The sequence below is a fragment of the Salvia hispanica genome, chromosome 4 (assembly GCF_029641045.1).
Source record: "Salvia hispanica isolate PSC_SH4W2 chromosome 4, Shi_PSC_v1, whole genome shotgun sequence".
NCBI lineage: Eukaryota > Viridiplantae > Streptophyta > Magnoliopsida > Lamiales > Lamiaceae > Salvia > Salvia hispanica.
In genome coordinates, this window is record NC_142695.1 from 45552451 (window position 1) to 45574103 (window position 21653).

At 38.7% G+C, this 21653-nt stretch overlaps 2 protein-coding genes and 1 pseudogene across 2 annotated transcripts; 1 reads left to right on the forward strand and 2 right to left on the reverse strand.

Annotated features, from left to right (window-relative positions):
* Nucleotides 1-3882: 3882 nt before the first annotated feature.
* LOC125194151 (uncharacterized) lies at nucleotides 3883-14762 on the reverse strand. Its single transcript, XM_089070246.1, has 12 exons — nucleotides 14685-14762; nucleotides 14339-14448; nucleotides 13645-13813; nucleotides 12832-12899; nucleotides 12523-12593; nucleotides 12057-12299; nucleotides 11806-11969; nucleotides 11544-11596; nucleotides 9332-10087; nucleotides 9040-9258; nucleotides 4484-6478; nucleotides 3883-4387 (listed from the first exon to the last, which is right to left on the reverse strand). Exons 3-12 carry the CDS (start codon nucleotides 13767-13769, stop codon nucleotides 4044-4046), a joined length of 4038 nt encoding a protein of 1345 aa, XP_088926372.1. The 5' UTR covers nucleotides 13770-13813; nucleotides 14339-14448; nucleotides 14685-14762; the 3' UTR covers nucleotides 3883-4043.
* Nucleotides 14763-16368: 1606 nt separating this feature from the next.
* On the forward strand, nucleotides 16369-17916 carry LOC125195217 (uncharacterized; annotated as a pseudogene).
* Nucleotides 17917-18686: 770 nt separating this feature from the next.
* Nucleotides 18687-19166, reverse strand: LOC148929282 (uncharacterized). The gene has a single exon (XM_089069686.1). It carries the CDS (start codon nucleotides 19164-19166, stop codon nucleotides 18687-18689), a length of 480 nt encoding a protein of 159 aa, XP_088925812.1.
* Nucleotides 19167-21653: the final 2487 nt, after the last annotated feature.

A 21653-nucleotide genomic window follows, 5' to 3' on the forward strand; every position in this document is an offset into this window, starting at 1 on the left:
CTCCATCCAGCGACCCCCACCACCGCCCAAGCTAGTGGTCACTCCATCCGCATCCAAGCCGGTGTTAACCCCATCTACGTCAAAGTCCCTACTGATGAAGAAATCAGTGTCCAAGCAACAAGAGAAGGAGGAAGAAGAGCCGGAGCTGCCGGCGAAGAAGAAGGTGAAGATGACCCGTCCCGGAATCCCACCCCAGTCTGGCTCTCGAGGGGGCCAGACCCATAAATGAATTGCCCCCATGACCAAGTAACTTTTATTTTCAGTATTAGTTTAATTTTTATTTTTATTATTATTATTTTTTTTAATGTCTTTGTTATTGTCTGTGTTTCTGTTAAGAATTGTTATATGTGTCTACCTTCTCCCACTTAGCCCAATGCTTGGTCTAAGTGTGAGAAGTTTGTGTTTTCTTTTTAATGTTGTCTTCTCCCACTTAGCCCGATGCTCGGTCTAAGTGTGAGAAGTTTATTTGGATATATTGTTTGTTGTATGTTGGATTGACTGCCCTGTTTCCCCCCTTCACGACGATGGCTTGGGGACAAGCTTGAGTGAAGTGGGAGGGGGAGGTGAGTCAATGCTTGTATGTGTTTAGAATGTTAAGAGTCGTTAAGTCTAGGTTTTGTTTGTGTCGCATGAGCTGGTGGATATAATACGGCATGATCTCCTTAGTGAGAGCAATTGAGGACAGGATGTATTTCAACTTTGAAGCCTTTTCCTTTAATAAGCCGAGGTCAGTCTGGATGAAGTAAGAACGATAGAAGATGCCTTAGCTGACTTAGTTGTGAAGCCCCACTATAAGAGCGAGTTATAAGCCTAAAACATTTTTGAGCTAACACATGTGAAATGGGGCCGCCACTGAATGCTTAGGGAGAAGAGTCCTGAAGGAGAAAACAATAGGGGAAAATTGGGTTATGAAGGTATAAGCTGGACGAAGTCCAGGTAAAAGAGTTATAAGCTGGACGAAGTCTAGGGAAAAAAAAAGAAAAAAATGGAGGTATAAGCTGGACGAAGTCCAGGGAAAATATGTCTAAGGGCAGAGAGCAATAGCAACCTGACCCAGGAACAAAAGGGGGAACGAAGTGTAGAAAGGTGAAAACTCTCATAACCCGACGCTTTAGTGGTATGGAAATAACTTACGAGAGATTCGGTCCTAACATCCCTGTGAGGAATGAGTGATCGAGTGAATCCAACAATTGGGAAAGTAATAGGCTATCTTGACGAACTGACAGATTGATTAGGTGGAAGAAGGGAATGGGCCAATTTGGAGAAGTGCAGCCTGTTGGATTGACCTTAATATTGTGGGGACGGTTGCCTACAAGTTGAAGCTAGTTCATGCATATGTGTTTATGTGTTTTTCTGTAAGTGTTTTGTCATTTTTTGTGTCAGTTTGTGTCTAGGTCTAGGAGTCTGTGTTAAGTTAGAGTCTAGAGAGTCGGTCAGGGGATAACCATGCGTTGAAATTCGCCTTATTTCTTTTTCTTGTCTTTATACTTGGGGACAAGTATGGTTTAAGTGTGAGCAGTTTGATAAGGCTAATTTCATACATCGGTTATATGATGAAAAGTCACCATTTACTGGGTCTAACACATTGTTTAAGCCAGGTGTGTGAAGGAAATTCGCCAGGTCCAAGAAGAATTGAAGGAAGTGGACTAGCGAAGGAAGGAGACGAAAAGTGAGCAGAATCGAGGAAGAAAATGGCTAGACGAGGGGAGTTCGAAGCTGAGGGCAAAGAAGACAATTCACACAAAAGAAGCCTCTGCTGGACCCACTTTCACGCCTATATAAGGAGGAGCATGCAACACACATGATATAGACGATAGCTCTCAGCTCTCACACACACACACACTTGGGAAATGAGAATTCTGGGGTAGAATTGAGGTCTAATCTTCGGGGAAATTTATACAACACCATCCTCAAGGAGGGCGAAGATACAATCATTTACTTTTTAGCGTTTATGTTTTGATTTCTGTCGAACTTCGCCGTTCGAAGTCGAATTGTTCGTTTTGCTACTTGATGTTTATCTATGAATTTTATTTCATGTTATGATGGTGTTGATTCTGCGTTGATTTATGTTAATTCTGTTTTTGAGGAGTTTGTTCCGGAGGTTTGATTGTTATTCAAATTGTTGGATGCTTTGCGTACTTGATCTGGGGAATGTGAGTTGATCTGTTGTTGTTGTTGTTGTTGATCTATGGAAAATCAGCGAATCTGTAGTTATGGAGATAATTTTGACCGGAGTTTATCTCGGATGCTTGGATCCGGAGTGGATTTAGCATCCGAAGTGTGGATTTGAACAGGGGAATTGAATTGTGCATGGATTTTGAACTTCTGCTTCGTTTTTGTTTTACTTCGTCTAGGAGATAGAGATCTGAGTTTTTGTTGGGTTTCTCGGCGTTTTCTGGCGTTCCATCCGTTGGCCGCCGTTGAGTTACTAGCATTTTTTTTTTCTGTTTCATGTTTCAATTAAATTCCGATGATGCTTGCGATTGTAGGTAGTTAGGCTTAGAATTGGTTATTTTGCAGCTTTTTTGTCGTACACTTCTATTTTTGGAAAAATGGTCCTCACTGCATGCATCGAGTCTATCTAGCTAGATTAGGTAGCAATATTACTAGATCTAGAGATAGTTAAATTTCTTTTCCTCTGTCTAGTATAAGTTCCTCAACCCATATTTGCGTGGCAGCAGCCATACCACCCAAAAGCCCTTTAAATGCATGATTTCGCATCTGTCCTCGTGGGACCGATCCCTACTTCCCCATACTAATTCAAATATACGCGGGTTGAGGATTTTGAAATGATACTCTGTGTGTCCAACGACCGAGATCTTTCAGCGTTCCGCGAGTTCCTAGACCTTGTGATCTAGTGGATTCTCTGGACCCAGGAAGCTTGATATTCCATATTGTGCACGCAGCTTAAAAATATCGTAGTTCAGGGGCCGCAGAGCAGAATGTGGACCAGATCCGCAAAAAATGGAGGAGGATTCTAGCCGCCGTCAAGAGGTTCTCGGGCATCTACGAGAACAACCTCCGCACAGCTGAGAGCGGCCGCAACGAAGCCGACATAAGGGCTCTATCGTACGAGATGCATCGAGCGGGAGGGAACCCACTACTAGGAAGAATATCTCATTCTCCAGGAGTTTCCAAAATTCAAGACTACTTACGAGGGAGTAGACTGGTCTTCGCCGAAGCGGACGAGACTCGGCCTAGCCAGGAACTACAGCAGCAGCAGTGGCTCATATTCTATTGACCTTAACGAGGATGGATGAAGATGAAGCGGCAGATTCCGAGAATGCCACCGAGTGAGCGACGACAGTGTTTTTTTAGTGTTTTTAGATAATTTTTATTGTATAATTTTCCAAATTTATAATACAACGAAGATTTGATTTTTTTTTTAATATATTATGTTTTTTAAAATATTTTTTTGTCTAATTAATTTTATTCTAGTCCAATTAAAATATACCAACAATTGATAAAATAATGTGATTTGTGGTTGTGGCGTGGCAATCTTGTGGCTGGATAAGTTTTGTGGCTCCGTGCTGACTAGGCGGACAAGTTTTTATGATTGTACTAACTAGACGGACGAGTTTTATTTGGTTGTGGCGTGGTTGTTCCGCTTAATGTGGACATCTAACATATAGGAGTATGATGGGTGGAATGTGCAATAATGAACAGTCCAAAGTCAACTTGAAATTAATGCCATTAGTTACAAGATTAGTTGTAAACAAAAAACTTAATAATTACTTACCATGTACCTGTATGCGAACTAAAAAAACATGTTCATATAAGCTCTACTGCTCTTATCATTTTAACATTTGCTTCACCAAATAACCTTGTAAACCATAGACGATACAAATAATTCAAATGCCAAAAAAATTGGCAAAAGAATGATGCATGAAACTACCACAAATAGTAATGAATTTAATATCTTTTTTTACTACTTTACACAACATGATTGAATGCAATACAGAACTAACTAGTATTGGACCAAATATATTATACATATCTACAGTAACATCTAAAAAGTAGTAGTAAAACAACCCTATAAGGCCTCACCCTAAAAACCCACGTTTGATTTTCTGCAGCTCTGCTACAGCTTCCTTCATATTAATCCTTTTATTAGGGGAATGTGCAGAACACTTGCAAGCCAACTCCAATATGGATGTTGTGAATTCCACAATTTTGTCTCCATTTTCTTCTTCAACATTCATTACTAAGTTGGCATCTATAACTTGATATGTGAATTTTGGAACTGACATTTCAATCCAACTCTTCAAGCTTAGATCTCCAACAAACATGTCATCACTTGGCTTTTTTCTCGTGAATACTTCCATCAACATCACACCATAGCTATACACATCGCACCTTGTAGAGACTAGTCCTTCTGAACCATACTCTAAAATCACAAAAAAGCCATACTCTACCAGTCAGTAAACAAAAGACTTCATTTATTAAAAAGTACATACATAATTGATGTAGAATAACAAATCACCTGGAGCAATGTAAGCCAGTGTTCCCAGGGTGTTGGTTAACACCATGCTATCTCCATTGCATAGCAACTTTGCTATCCCAAAATCGCTTACATGGCCAACCATATCTTCATCTAACAACACATTACTAGGCTTCAAGTCGCTTTGAACAATAGGTGTTGAACAACCATGGTGAAGATACTCCAAAGCAGATGCAACATCAATCATTATATTCAATCTTTCCATAAAATTCAAGCAATCATTACGTGAATATAACCATTTCTCAAGGTTTCCATTGGGCATGTATTCAAGCACCAATGCCTTGAACTCTTCATTGGAACAGCAACTTAAAACGCTGGTCAGACACCTATGCCGAATGCTACGAAGTATCTCACATTCGACATCAAATCTCCTTGAAATGCCTTGTAGTTGAAGATTGAACACCTTAACAGCGACAGCATTCCCATCATTAAGAATTCCTTTGTAAACAGAGCAAGAACTTCCAATTCCAAGTAAATTGCTCTCACTGAGTTGTTCAGTTGCTTGCATAAGCTCATAATAAGATATTCTTTCTGGAACAACGGATATCATCTCATCAACTTCTCTAGTTGTCTTAACTTTCCTTTTGCATCTGATTAAGATAAAAGCCAAAGATACAAACGAAATGAAAGCCACAACCCCAAAAGCCACAAATAAAGCTCGTTCCACCTTCTTCCTCTTTGATAGTACATGATTAGAAACTCCTGGGCAAACAGGGACATGGAATCTCGGGATTCCACACAATGCCTCATTGCCCTTAAAAGAATCCATAGTAAAGTTTCTGAAAGAGCCACCACTAGGAATTTCTCCACTCAAACTATTGAAAGAGACATTGAAATAGTTGAGGTATTGAAGCTCTTCCAAAGACTTTGGAATTGAACCAGAGAGGTTGTTGTGGGACAAGTCAAGAGTCACCAAACTGATCATGCTTCCCATGGAAACTGGAATAGAACCTTCTAGTCTGTTATTTGCCAAAGAAAGATTTGCCAAATTCTGTAACTTTCCAATAGTGTCAGGAATAGACCCTGACAACTGATTCATAGAGAGATCAATAGATATTGCTGCTCCTAGGTTACTTATCTCTTGAGGTAAAAACCCAGTAAATGAATTTGAGGACAAATCCAGATCCAACAAATCTTCAAGGCCCCATAAGCTGGATGGTATACTTGAATGGAACATGTTGGCGTTTAGAAAAACAACTCTTAAAGAAGAGGCATTACCCAAACATTTAGGAATTGAACCTGAGAATTGATTTCGGCTAATATTTATATGAACGAGGTTGTATAAATCACATACAACATACGGAAAGGGTCCTTGCAACATGTTAGCACCAAGATCTAATCCTTGAAGGTCACGCAAATGTTTGATTGAGAGGGGAACATTACCAGATAACTTATTGTCAGAAAAACTCAAGATCGCCAAGCTTGTTAAATTGGCTATTTGAGCAGGAATGGTGCCGTTCAATTTGCAGCCGCCGGCATAGAACTGTTGGAGTGAGGAAGATAAATTCCCAATAGAAGGTGGAATGGCGCCATACAGAGGATTATTAGATAAAGTCAGACGATTTAAAGACCTGCAATTTGACAATGAGGTGATGAAATCGAGGTTTGAAGAAAGATTGTTGCTGAACAGTTCAAGGCGTAGGAGAAGTCTTAGGTTGCCGAGATCAGTAGGTATATAACCACTGAATTTGTTTTCAGAAAGTGCGAGAATTCTGAGTTGAGAACAATTGGAGATAGAGTTGGGTATTGGTCCAGAGATGGAATTTTCGCCAAGATAGAGCTCTTCAAAAATGGGAAGAGCTTCATGTTGGCACAAATTGGGTGGAAGAACTCCAGAGAGGGCATTCCCAGAAAATGAAAGAACTTGAAGAGTAGAAATGTTGAAGAGACCATGTGGAATGGAACCACTCAAGTAATTCTCAGCAATTGATAATCTATTCAGTCGGTATAGTTGCTCCATTTCAGTGGGAATTATCCCTGCAAAATAATTTGTACTAGGAGTAGTAATTAAAGATATGACGGCAGGGATATACTATTACTGTAAGAGCACTCCCAATGGAGTTCCCTAAAAACTCCCTTATTTCTCCCTAACTCCTGCCACATCAGCGCCACATCAGCACCAAAATTTATCCCCAGTTTTTAGCCAAGTGCTACATTGGTTTCTCCCTTATTTCTCCCTTATTTCTCCCTAACTCAACATTTCATTTTTACATCATTATTTTTTATATTATTTAATTTTCCCTACAAATGTATTTAATAAATAGACTAATAATGAACAATTCATCGTTGTATTAATCATTGGAAAATATAATACAACGAGAAAAAAAAAACTACAAATAAAAAACGCAAATAAACAAAGATTTAAAAAAAAAAAATCTAAGACGGAGGGGCCGGAGGGGCGTCGGGATCGAGCCCCAGCGTACTCTGCAGGTGTTGGATGCATTTCCAGAGGGCCGCCTTTTCTTCAGGGGTCCCGCCGCCGGTGAAGTACAGCGTGTACATCTGGGTCAGATTGGCGACATTGCTCGAATAAGTGGCTTTTTCTAAGTCGATGACGGATTCCGACGCGACTTCCGACGTTGCGCCCTTCCCCTTCCGCCTCCCCTTCGCCTTCTTCACTCCCTCCGGGCGCTCGTGCGGACCATCCCCACTCAAGTCGATGTGGGCCGCGCTCCCCTCGCTCTCCGAAACGCTAAGTCGCGAGCGCACCGATTTCCCGTGCAGCGCGTCGTGCATTCCCGTCCGGAATTTGGGGAGATCCTTCAGCTTATCGTAGATGTTCCAATACTTGAAGCCCTTCGTCGACAAGTACTGGCTACTATACATCCGGATGGCCTCATCTCGGACCATGTGCTCGTTCTGGCCACTCGTCATGTGAGTCATCAAGTTAGAATAAATACCGTTGAAGTGCCCGCAGTCCCTCATGAGGCGCTCCCAATGCCGACGGATCGCCTCGCTGCCATGGTCCTTCATTGAGGCAGTCTTGTGGCTCCTGTACTTCGCGGCAATCCGCTCCCAGAATATGATCTCAGTCTGGTAGTTGCTGCGCTCCGCGTCCTGTGACGTGTCCGCCCAGCAGTCGGCTATCAGCTCGGACTCTTGCAGAGTGTAAGTAGTCCTTACCCGCTTCGGCCTCTCATCGGAACCCGTATCAGTCGCAGCCGACGACGCCGGCGCCTTCCCCCTCCCGCTCCTAGAAGGCGGCTCGGTGGGCGTTTCTTCCACCTCGAAGTCCTCCGCGCTCAGTGTCGCGGCCTGAGATTCTTGGTCGCCTGGGGTTGATCCGGGGGTGTCGAACTGGGGCCGATACACATCGTCGGCTGGAAAGGGCATTCTGCCGGCAGAGTTGAAGTACGGAGAAAGTCTCCGCGCCGGAGGAGTCTGCAAAGGAGACGGACCCCCGTATGGAAGTTGGCCGGGAGGAGAACCCATCGCCAACAACGACTGCATCCACTGCTCGTTTGCTTCATCCGTGTTGGGAATTTGTGAACTCGACTCTTTCCCCTTACCCTTATCCTTACCCGATCGGGAACTTTTCTTCCAAAAGCTCATAATTTTGATGAAAATTGAAGATTGGGAGAAGAGATTGAAAATGGAGAGAATGAAGATTGTGGGTGATGAATGGAGGAAGTGGAGGAAATATTTATAGGGGTGGAATGTAAAATAGCCGTTGGGTTCAAAAAAAAAAAAAAAAAATTTTAATTATCGCCGATTATCGCCGAGCGTCGCCACAGTGGCCGGCGATCGCTCGGCGATAATCCGGCGTTAGAACGCCACTCGGCGAAGCAACGGCAACATTATCGCCGAATTATCGCCGACTTCGCCACAATGGCCGGCGATAATTCGGCGATAACCGGCGATTTATCGCCGAGAATTCGCCACCTCCATTGGGAATGCTCTAAAAGTGATAGACGAATTTCGGCATATTACATTTAGTTATAGGTAGAATAGATTGCATTTTTCATCATTGAGTTTTGTATTTTAGATATAAATTGTTTAATTTACATTTTATATATAGACAGATTGTATTTATATATATAATACTCCCTCCGTCCACAAAAAATAGAACAATTTCTGTATGGCACGGGTTTTAATGTAGAATTGGTAAAACAAGAGAGAAGGAAAAAAAGTAAAATAGAAGGAGAAAAAATAAGTGAGAACTAGTGTTAGTGGAATGATGTCTAAGGTTATTATTTGTTAAAAACTTTCCATAAATGAATGTGCTCCATTTTTTGTGGACGGCCAAAAATAGTAATTATGCTCTATTTTTTTATGGACGGAGGGAGTAGTTTGTTTTGCATTGTAGACAATTTATTACAAAATGCAAAACTCAACGTTATAATATGCAATTTTCCTATAACTAAAATGCAATCTGCGGAAATGTATATACAACTTCACAAATGTATATTACATTTTAATGTTTACAATATTGCATTTTTCGTGCCACGTGGCAGCACGAGATTGGATGTACGTTAGCACTCTATTAAGAATGTGCTCTAGTGCTCCCCTATGGGAGCATGAACAATTAATTAAATTACCTGTCATGTAGTTATTGGAAATTGATAATTGGGTTAGCATTGTAAGATTTCCAACATCCTTTGAAAGATTCCCTGTGAACTTGTTTCTCCGTAGTGTTAATTCATGAAGAGAAGACATATTCATGAAAATACTATAAGGAAATGAGCCCCCAATCTGATTTCTTTCAACACCAAAAAAAACCATGTTGTGAAGGTTGCCAATCTCAGCTGGTAGTGTACCTGTAAAACAATTATGACTATTCAAACAAATTTATACTACATCAATATAGTGCGGTAAGAATAAAAACATTACCATTCAAATTGTTTTCACCGAGGTATAAAGTGTGAAGAGATGTTAAGTGGCCGATTTCCGCAGGTATCTGCCCACTGAATGAGTTGAGGGAGAGGGACAGCAGTTGTAGCTCTGAACACTGTGATAGATTTGTCGGAATCGCGCCACTAAGCTGATTTTTAGAAAAATAGATCTGTACAAGAAATGGAAGATTGGTGCACATATCTGTTGGAAGACTTCCACTCAATTCATTCCCTGTGAACCCTATAGACACCAGCTTCGACAGGTTGAATATCGCCCATGGTATAGCCCCGGAGAGACGATTCCAACTAATATACAGAGAATCTAGATTTTCAAGTCTGCCTAACTCTTTTGGAATTTCTCCACTTAGAGAATTGTAATTTAGGTTGAGGAATTCCAGGCTTGTTAGATTTGAGAGGGATTTTGGGATGGAACCTACAAAGCTGTTGTTGCGTAAATTCAAGTACTCTAGCTGTGGTAGATGACCAAATATAGGAGGAATCTCTCCTGTGAAGTTGTTAAGTCGGAGAGACATGAACTTCAACCTGTGAAGGAAAGACAGCTCGTGAGGCAACGCTCCACTGAAGAGGTTGCTGGTGAGGTCGAGGGAGGCGAGGAAGGATAGCTGCCCGAGTTGTGGTGGAATGCTGCCGGAGAGATTCATGTAAGAGAGATTCAATGCAGCTACTCTATGGTGACGCAAGCTGCAAGACACGCCAATCCAGCTGCAGACGGAGCTCGAATTAGTCCAATTTGCTGCAAGTGTATGAGAAGGGTCAAAGATGATGTTTTGCTTTAATGAAAGAAGAGCAGTTTGATCAGTGGCAAGGCTCATTTTGGCTATACAAGGTGTTTGAAAGGTTATGGTGAGGAATGCATATGCAAGAATGCAATAAAACTTTTTCTCCATGTCTACAAATTGGAAGGTGTGGTTGAAATAATGAGTCAAGCACCATATATATATTCAGCTAGTAAGTTGACATTAAAGACTCCTTGTTAGAGCTAATGAGTTGTTAAAGAAGTGCTTTGTCTTTACTGCATGTGTAGGACATATATATAACATTACAACTAATATGAAGAATTTTCAACATGGGTCTTAAGATTTCAAGCATGGCTCACACTCTCTTTGAGTTAGCCTTGCATGCTTAACTGGATTTGGAATATATAATAAAATATAGTTTCAATTGTCGCTTAGTAAATTATAAGAGAACAGTACACCAGAATTGATTTATAGAAATATTGGAATAACTTCAAGAGTACTAGATTGACTTCTATTATCATAATTCAAAACAATAACATATACTAGTACACCATAATTTATTTATAGAAATGTTGGAATAAGTTAAAGAGAACTAGGTTGACTTCTATTATCATAATCCAAAAACAAAATATAACATATAGGAACATGTTTGCGGAGTGTGCAGTAATATATAAATAGTCAAAAGTCAACTTGAAATTAATGCCATTATGTGGAGGGGATCACTTAGTGACAAGATTGGATATAAATAAAAAACATAACAATTAATAGTATTTAGTGAATATCAAGTTGAATGCATCCATCTTAGATGTATGATGTATCTCCCTTGCTAGACGTAGAAATCAAGCTATAAATAAAAATTAATAGTAATACATAATTTTAAAGGATCCATAAGCTAGATCTACACCAAATCCGGATTTCAAAAATAAAAACCTAGTCCTAGATGTCTAACTAAATTGCTCTGGCTTTTAAAAGAGAAGAAAAGGGAAAAACTTAGTCCAAGATGGCTAACCAAATCTTCGATACACGTCAGTGAAGAATGAGCAATCAACAAACATGTGCAGAAGACATACACTCAAAGATTATTAGTACTATTTACATGTTGCAACATTTAAGCTTTATCTAGGCAACATAAGTTAAAAAAAAACTTGATTTTTTTTGTGCCCAATATTTGAAGTCATTTTTGACATATAATAAAGTTGAGCCAATCCAATTGCTGAAATATATAGATAACAGTGGGAAAGACCACAATTTCTCATGATAGTCTCTCCAAATAATACATGATCCTAGAAAAGAAAAAAAGATAGGGAAAACATAGGCAAGTTGAGGTGACTTCATTTCTGTCAACAATAAGAAAATGCAGGTTGTGAAATTAGGCCTAAACGGGAATGGCTTGATTATTATCATTCTTGTATTCAAAAGCAACTACTCAATAAAAAAAATTATTTCACATACCTTGAAAAGCTCCTTTTCTCTTCGTATGGATGATGTGCGCCAACCAACCATATCTGTGTTTGTTAAGAATAATTAATTGAACAGAGAAAAACACAGATTTTCAAATACTCTTTCTGGGTGCATCAGGATTAAGGATACGGTCATAGGAGACATTAGCATAAAGGACTCGGCATCTGAAAGCACCGAGTGCTGATCTGTAAAAATAGTCGACCAATAAGATTCAACTTTGCAGAAATCCCATGTTTATACGCTTGGAACTTACATAAATTTTCCTTCTTCACAATCTGATGCCATTCTCAATAAAAGAGGGGGTTTACTGGGTTTTCCATCTGTGAGGAAGAGCTGACTCCCAGTTCGGCCAGTAAAAATAGGGGCAATAGGAGCAGCAAGTTTCTCCAAGAAAGGTACACCAAGAAGGAATGGAAGCTGCCACCGTTGAGAAAATTATAGAGTTTGTGAATCAAATCCATAAAATCTATGACAATCAACTAAGTTGTCTGCTAAGGAATGTACCTGCCTATTTCCTCTCACTCCAAGATGAGGAGTTGCCAGGGTGATAAAGTTAATCGCCTCCATCCCGGCAATCAAACCTTTATTTGAAGAGCCCGAGGATTGGAATGCCGAAGCCTGAGTCCCAATTACATCACCGGGAGTGTACAGAACAGCGATTGCATATCTTGCGAATAGTCCACCAAGTGAATGGGCCAGAAAGGATATCTTCTTTAGTCCCTCTGTCTTTTTCACAACCTGAATGACCTGTTTATTGGGGTAATTAGTTTTGGTTGCAAAATCTACATTAATAATTCGCTAATAGAGATTGGAAAGGAAAATGAAGAAGGGGATCTGAGAACATGTTATAACATAAACAGAAAAAGACGCATATGAAGTGACTCCTCGTGAAACAGTTCATCCATGATAGCTACACTAAGACACTCCAGCAATGATACGACAGGTACAAAGATTCCCTCCCAAAACTTACTTCATCGGCAAGTCGTTTTCCAGCACCATCAATCCCCGTGAAAGTCTTAGTGTACATGTTACATGAACTAGCTGCACGTAATAAGCAAGTTTCAAATGCTTGCACAGCTCAGTCATTATTAAAAAACACACTTTCACAGGGAAAAAAAGAATGCTTTATGCATTGCCTGCTGCCAGTGCACATAATATGAGAGGAACTAGATCCAAATAATTTCACCAATGTGTTTGTGTGGTTAATGTTGAACAGGTCAAATTGGATCTTGTCTAAGCTGAGTGAACATCGTATTTTGGCAATGCATAAACAACATACCATAAATCAAAAACTTCTTTCCTACTCGTCTCTTCAACTCTGTGTCAAAATACGTCCAATCACTTGGGCTGCAATAGTTGGAAACCTCTATCAATGTTAATACAACATTGTGAGTGAAGTACCCTCTGTTTCCAGTGAATTATTATTGACTACAACATTGTGTGAGAAGAGGATGATGGAGTTAAATGAAATAGCCTCGTCCAGAAAGTAGCGCAATTATCATGAAAAAGTACTCCTAAACGTTTCTTCTACTAGCTCATGTGGTGAGAAGCCTCCACCGATTTTACATAAAGCACAAGTCTAGATGAACCAGATCTTAATGTTAGGAATTCACGTCATGGTTTTCCCAATTAAACTGAAGACGTCCATAGTATTTGTAATTTGTAATACTACTAAATACTGGCATTCTCAAGATGGTACCTATTAAACATTAATGCTCTTTTTAGGAATGGTATTACATTTCACCTAGCAAGGTGCATTCTATGGAATCAAATCATTCTACGACACATTTTCCTTATCAAAACCCTAGCTCATCTAGAGAAGTCAATAATGCAAAACATGTATGCCATGAAGAAAGAAGCACAAGGAGTTGAGGCCTCAAATGAAATGAAGAGATGACAACAATTCAAGGTTTTATCTCGAAATATATATCACTGCTTTCTACCTCTGTCTTATCCTCAGTTGCAGACATTTTCATTCGGAGACAACATTTTATGCAATCAAATTGGAAGCATGTCTATATCTATTTCTGGTGATTGCATAAACAGAGTAAAACTTCAGATATCCAAGTTTCATGTACAAGAAAATGTTTACCTTGCCAAGATACCATGTACAAGAACAAGAAGATGATCAGGTCTATCCTCTATATTTACAATGTCCCGCGGTGAGGCAACCTTTGATGCAAGATTCGAAGCCAGGTTTCCCTGAGATGTACTCATGGCTTGAGCTGTAAGGTTCTGATTCGTCAAGATATTCTTCAACCCTGCTTGGTAAAAGTTAAACCCGAAGTGAGAATCATGAACATCTGCTTTAAATTAAAGCAGCAAAAAAAGTATCCGAATTCAAAGACAAATTAGGAGCAATTAAGCAATTCTGAACATAAATTTAGAAGACCAAAGCAATATCAAACTTCATGGTTTTACTATTCAGATTAAAGTTTAACAGAATCTTAGGCGAAGAGTAATCTTAGAGTAAAATTATCAATAGGGATTTCAAACTAAATGGATAGGACTGGAAGCAAACTGTAGGGGTGGACAGTACAAAAACTAGCTGAGCGAACAAACTAACTTACCAGAGATAGGTAAAGAAAAAATTAAATAAAACAACTTGTGAAGATTATCTGAAAAGAGATAAGCATTAAATATATGGTTCAAATCTACACAAAAACAGAGAGAAAAAGAAGCTAACCTACAGATTTACACACGACAAGACCTCAAATTCAGTGCCAAAAATGTTGAAAATCATCTAGTAGGATATTTGTCGTTGATTTTAACAAATCAAAGCCTACCAGAGTTCTCATGATCGAGCCAATGTAAGCTCCAGCCCAATGAAAAAGTGATACTACCAAATACAAACGTCTTTTCGTTTCCTTCCTTCAGAAAGAGCTCAATAATTATACTACAGTTTAAACAGATGGCAACGGCAGTTAGCTGATCTACCCACAACATTCTTCATTTCTACTCATTGTCGAGTACGGAACACAATTTCATTTAATATCAATAAACAGCAAATGGCATAAACAGAGCGAATCAATACAGTATTTGCAGAAACAAGCGCCACCAATATCAAATCCCCATGGCTCCGTAATAGAATTGAAAAATGAATCGTCATAGGGAATAAATCAGAGGAATTACCGGAAAACGCTGCGAGATTCAGGTAATTGCGGCGGCGATGATGTTGGCGTGTTATATAAAACGCCTTTCAAGTAGGCGTCTTTAGAGCATCCGCAATAGTCGGTAGGCCAGCCATAGGCCAGTCATTCTCTCCCCTGCCACGTCAGCAACACTAAAAAAACCACCTGCCACATCAGATTTAGGCCAGCCATAGGCCAGCCGCAATAAAAATAATTCAAAATATACTACATTTACGGAATTAAATTTACGACACATATACTGAAAAAATTCGTTAATTTTATTTAAATAAAAAAAGTACATTAACCAAAAATAAAAAAAATTACATAATAAAATAAAATCCGGGCTTCCACACACGAGCCACCGCCCCACTCTACTCCTCACTAATTTATTAAAAAATACATTAACAAATGTTAGTATGCTTTGAATCCATTATAGTTTGCCGCTAGCCGAACGGGGGTCTCGCTGTGTGCCTATTTAAAAATTACATAATTAAAAAAAATTCATGAAAAAACATTTAAAAAATACATTATATATTTTTTCAAAAAAAAAAATTAAAAAAATTAAAAAATAGCGCTGGCCGATCGCTGGCCGATCGGCACGCCACAATGGCGGCCAGCGCATCGGCTAGCGCATCGGCCAGCGCAACGCGATCGGCTAGCCCACGCCGAAATTTTGACCGATTTCCCGCTAGCCTACTCCAATGGTTCGGCTAGCCGATCGGCTAGCCACGTCAATCGGCTAGCCGATGGCTAGCCTACCATTGCGGATGCTCTTAAGCCGAATTCTAACAAAATAAACCATATTTAAAAAAAAAAAAATTATTCAAAAAACGCCATGTTCATTGGCGTGTCTTTGTTAAAACGCCAATATCGCGGGCATATATCAGCCAGTTTTCCCCCAAAATTGACGAACCCTAATGCTAAAGCCCACCCAAATGCGAAAAACCATCAAGCTGCGCGAAACCCTTGCCCGGGACGATCCAATCGGCGATTTGAGAGAGAAAATTTTGATTTTGACCTATTTTTCCACTCATTAGTCCTCCTATTCGGTTAGTATACATAGTTTTTGAACAATATTTGATGGATTATTATGAAAGTATACATTGTTGTGTAACTGATTACAAAAATATTGATGATGTATAAAGTTTCTTCTACATAATGATAAGTGTAAAAATAATACATATTTATATTTTGTGCTACGTTATTGCAGATACTATGTCGTGGTGTGTCAATTTATATTGGGGCGGAAAGATAATGTTCGGACCAGTTATTTCATATGATCCTCCTTTCTCATCAGGATTCATTATGTTGGACAAATGTATATCCTACAATGAGCTTGTGGATACAATTTGTGAAAGGATGGGTATAAGCATACTTGAAAACAAAGTTCAAATAATATGGAAACGTACCATATGCGTTGGATCTGCAGTCACGTTTATAGGTACTCTACTAGAAGAAGTATGCATGCCACTAATGTTCAGTGAGAGTATGGCTAAAGGAGGTCAAATTGAATTATTTGTTGAGCATTCGGCAATTACTCAACAAAATAGTCATCATGTCATAAGTTACGATATTGGTACGTCTACAAGAGAAATCCGGAAGATAAGTCATTACCGAAATGTTTGTGGGAGTGTCGAGCAACGTTGAGAAAGCATGATGAACACTGGCAAATTAGAGTGTTTACCACTGCTCATACTTGTATGGGGGATCGCAATTATGATGGGCACGCCAATCTCGGGTCTTCCATGATAGCATTGAGTGTTCGGCATCAGATAGAAAATGATCCTGCTTACAAGGTAAAAGCTATTGTGGCGGATATTGAAAATAGATTTCATGTGAAAGTTAGTTACAAGAAAGCATGGTATGCTCGGAGGACAGCTATTGAGCTTGTATATGGTGGTTGGGAGTGGTCATTCAAAGTTCAACCGTCTTATTTGAATGAAATGCAGAGGCAAAATCCTGGTACAATTGTCGAATGGTTGCATGATGACAGCTTAAGCCGCGGTATGAACAAGGTTTTCAAGTACGTATTTTGGGCTTTTGGACCAGCTGTGGAGGTTTTTCAACTATGCAAACCAGTTTTAACAGTTGATGGAACTCATCTACGTGGACGATGTCGAGGTAAAATTCTTATTGCCGTTGGATTTGATGCTAATAAGAAATGTTTGCCGGTTGCATTTGCCATTGCTGATGAGGAAACAAAAGAAAGTTGGAATTGGTTTATGGAACGCATAAGACTGCATGTAGCAAAGTATGAAATATGTGTGATTTCGGATAGGCATGTCGGAATCACAGATGCAATGAATTCTCCCATATGGAAAGAAGAACCTAAAGGTCATCACAGGTTTTGCTTGGTACATGTTAGAAAGAATGTTCTGCAGAATCACAAAGGTATCATGGTTAAAAGGTTGGTTTGGAAAATGGGTATTGCTACCAAAAAGCGCAAGTTTAAGAAAAGACGTCGTTTACTTCGAAACGTCAACAACGAGGCTTTGCAGTACCTTGATACTGTAGATAAAGAAAAATGGAATTTGGCGTATGACAATCGCAAAAGATGGGGTGAGATGACCACTAATATGGTGGAATCTTACAACAATGTGTTGAGAGGCGCAAGAGAACTCCCAATCAAGGCTTGCATTGATATGACATTTTGGAGGACAATAGAATGGTTCAACCAGCGGTCAATTGCATCAACACAGTGTGCGACACCACTTACCCCGTGGGCGCATGAAAAGGTGTGCAAAAATGATGCAAAGGGTCAGTTACATAATGTGAGAGCACCAAGCACACTTTGAGGGATTTATGTGGTTCGAACACAACGTCGAGTTGGTGGAAAGGGTGGTAACAAGTGGAAGGTGAAGTATTTGGAGTCGAATTGCAAATGTCAAAAGTGGCAGATGTGGAGACTTTCGTGTTCACATGCAGCGGCAGTGGTGCGTTTTAGAAATGACAACATGTTATCGCTTGTTAACCCCGTATATCACACAAGTGTTTGGGTACAACAATATTCTGGGGTGTTCAATCCACTCAGACACCCAGATTATTGGGACGTGCCTGAATGGACTTTGCAGTGTTCACGAAGACAGTTATTGCCTCGAAGTCGCGGTCGATACCGTACAACTAGGATTCCTAATCAGATGGATATCCGTGAAGCCGACCAGCCACGAGCCCGACGCAAATGTAAAAATTGTCGTCAACCTGGTCATGACAGGCACAACTGCCCAACTTCTTGATTGTTTAAACTTATGTATGGAGTATTATTTGGATTTATGATGAATGTTTACTATTTGGACTTGTGGTATTTTATCCATAATCATGTATTGAATTATATTTACATGCATTGTATTAATGGTGGCTCCGCAGGGCAGGTTATGAATTAAAACTTGTTGAGAAAAAAGTTTCTGCTTTAAAACGCCATTGAAATTGGCGTTCCGTCTGAAAAAAAAATTAACCAAAGTATAAAACGCCAACCCAGTTGGCGTTTTTAAAAAAAACTTAAAACACGCCATCCGGGCTGGCGTTTTTAGTCAGAATGTTTGCCACAGTTTCATAAAAAATTAACCGAAGTATAAAACGCCAATCTGGTTGGCGTTTTTAAAAAAACGACTAAACACGCCAACCGGGCAGGCGTTTTTATTCAGAATGTTTGGCCAGTTCCAAAAAAAATTTACCTGAAGTATAAAACGCCAACCTGGTTGGCGTTTTTAAAAAAAACTTAAAAGACGCCAACCGGGCAGGCGTTTTTAGTCAGAATGTTTGGCCAGTTCCGAAAACAATTTACCAGAAGTATAAAACGCCTATTTGAAAGGCGTTTCTAGTCAGAATGCCCAAATAGTAAAAAAAAATTACAAGGAACAACTGCATAGGGTATTTGTAATGTTTTTAAAAGTCATCTCAATAACTAAATAAAAAATACAAGGAACAAATGCCTAATATAAAGATTACACGATTCACAAACACGATGATCAACTCAATAACTAAATAAAAATAGTTCTAGTTTAGTTCAATTGTTTCGCCTTCTCCGCATAAACAGGCCCCGGATCCCCTTACCGATTGTGGAAGTAGGGATTCTAGAGGGAGGAGTATCTTGAACAACCATATTCTCTAAATCCACCCCGAAAAAGTCATCTCGCACAGAAGACCGAGGTGGAGAATGGTAGACATCACTGAGACCAATATCTTCACCCGTTCCACCAGTGTGACTGACAGAATGCCGACCTCGAACTGCAGACTGAGGTGGAGGTGGAGGGACAAAATCTTCATCAGAATCATCTACTAGATGAGCATCCATCCTTGAAGATGACGACTCTCCACAAGCAGTTTTCTTCTTTCCACGACGCTTCCCTTTTTGCCTCACGGGCATGACAGTGTCAAGTTCAGGTCGCTGGGAAGGACGGTAGTCCATCATCTCAGGCTCCCCACATACCTCCAATCCATCTTTAACCAAATTCCAAATTGTGCCCAGATCCAGTCGTGCTGTCATATCTTGCTCACTTAGAAAGTGACGTATTTGATGAAGGGTTTCCACCTACAATTTTTATTTTTTCTGCAATTTTTTTGGTATATTCTTATCAATTATTGGCCAAATAATTGTACTCTATAAAATTTGAAATTTTAATTTAAATCTTTCATTCATCAATCGAATTGCTTGAAAAAATTAATTTATAGAAGAAAATTTAGAAAAATAAAGTCTAATTATTTATAAAAGTGTCCATAAATCAAGCCATTCCCAAATAATAATAATATGTTCCCAAATATAATTAAGTTAACACAAGATAATTAGAGTAAGATTAGGCATGAAAATTTAAATCCGCGGGATTCAGGCATTCCCGACCCAGTCCCAATACCCGACGGGTTTTGGGTACCCGAAACCTAAAATTATAGGTTCGGGTACGGGTTTGGGTAGTTAATGTTAGGATTTTTTGGGTTTAGGGTACTCGAAACCCGTATTAGGGTACTCGATTAATACCCGATTAAACCCGACTAATTATGTATTTATGATAAATATTTTTATTTAGTATATGGTATATGGCTCATAGGGTAAATCTAGGATAACTTTATTTAATCACATGTAGATTTATAAATTTTCCTAGGATAACTTTATTTAATCACATGTAGATTTATAAATTTTCCGTGTGCCTCACTTTTTCAAAGTGGAAAGTACGTTTCTTTAGATTTATTTGTTCTTACTATTATCTTTCTCTCAATTTTTTTATTTATTTATGTAGAACTATTAGCTACCGTCAGAGAGATGGGTCGCACAAAATCACAGATGAATGACAAATGAGGAGCACTTAAGATGAATTGAATGCCATGAATCTTAGTTTTTGGGTTATAAAGTTCTTAGTATACTATTTGGATTATGTTTAATTGCTTTGACATTGTTTAGATTATATTTGGTTGCTTTGACATTTCATTGTTCTGTTATTTCGACTTTAATACTTCTTTACATTCGTGTTCGGTTCATGTTGCATTTTTTATCTTCTTACTTGTTATCTTTTGAAAATATATATAGTTAATTAGTTATGCTTTCCCCATTTTATTTACTTGTTCATTTAATGTCTTAAAAAATTGTTTTAATCTCTTTTATTTTTCAATTTATACCAAAAAAAATTTTATTTTAAAATTAAGTAGTGTCTATTTGTCTAATGTTTGTTTTATATAATATAGAATTATAGTCAATAAATAGGTAGTATAAGTATTGTGTTATTTTTAATAATTTCTATCTCATCACAATTTTATTTATACAAAAGAATAAATCTTAAATATAATAATTCCGGGTTTATGGGTACCCGATTAGTTGGGTTCGGGTACCCGCATCGGGTATTAGGGTACCCGAATTCACATACGGGTTGAGTATGATATTTTTTAGATTTCAGGTTCGGGTACCCGAATTTTCAGGTTTAGGTATCCGTGGGTACCCGAATTTACACCCCTAAGTAAGATGAACTTTATAACTTTATAACTTTATAACTTTATAAGTGCCTAACATGTCTCATTTGAGTGGTGTGTTATATTGCTAACTCACCCTTAAATTGTTAACTATAGCTAAATAATAGACATTGGATCATTAAATTAAGGTACAACAACATTAAGGAACAAATAGCAATTGAGGTAAAAAAAATGTCAATTAAAGGTATTAATGTCAGTTACTATTAGTTATAACTAGCTTTTTTTTAAATATCTCAAAACTTTAAATTGTTATAACTATCTCAATTTAAATTAGTTTTTTACACAATATACATCAAATTAAAGATAATTTTATAGGGATTCTAACAAGATCTTACTTGCATATGTTCCAATATTAAAATTTTAAAAAAAGAATCTAAAATTTTTGTATTTTTCGTAAACAGTTTAATGTCAACGCAACTAAGATAATACTTATATCAATCGGGTCATGATAATCTACAAACTACAAACTCTACTTTTATACACCCAATATAATTAATCAACGGTTTATGATAAGCACTCATCATAATGTCAACATTTCCTATAAATTTGTCAACACGGGATATTATTGGGACTAAAAATTACACGCTGATATCATTAAAATTTGTTGAGATTATGTAATCCAGTTAATTGGGTCGTTTAGTCACTCCCTCCACTATTCACGTTTCATTTCTCCTCTTACATCTCCTCTTTCCACCCCATTCCAACTTTTCCTCTTCCCTCCGAAATGCAACGACGGTGCGTCTTTGCGGCTGCGGCGAAAACATCAAATCGGATCCAGTGTTGAAGTGAACCATCCTCGCCGGCCTCATGAGTTCTGTTAGACGACGTGGCCAAGCTTCCACTGATTCGATGGAAGGTGAGATTTTCAGGCTAAAACCCTAGTTTTCAAACGTGGTGAGTTTTTTTTTTCTCCTGATTTTTTTGTGTTTTTCCTTCAAAAACTATTTTTACACTCTGTACTGACATTTAATTTGGTTGTTTGTTCGTATTATATGCCAAAAACCTATCGCATGATTTG

What these genes read in the sequence shown, in the direction of transcription:
- LOC125194151 (XM_089070246.1), bottom strand. Translation starts at nt 13,769, where the DNA reads ATGAGTACATCTCAGGGAAACCTGGCTTCGAATCTTGCATCAAAGGTT. An exon ending in GAGTGAGAGGAAATAGGCAG is followed by an intron (nt 11,970 to 12,056) that starts GTACATTCCTTA and finishes CAACGGTGGCAG; the next exon opens with CTTCCATTCCTTCTTGGTGT. An exon ending in GAGAAAAGGAGCTTTTCAAG is followed by an intron (nt 10,088 to 11,543) that starts GTATGTGAAATA and finishes ATACACTTGCAG; the next exon opens with CAAATTGGACTAATTCGAGC.
- LOC148929282 (XM_089069686.1), bottom strand. Translation starts at nt 19,166, where the DNA reads ATGACAGCACGACTGGATCTGGGCACAATTTGGAATTTGGTTAAAGAT.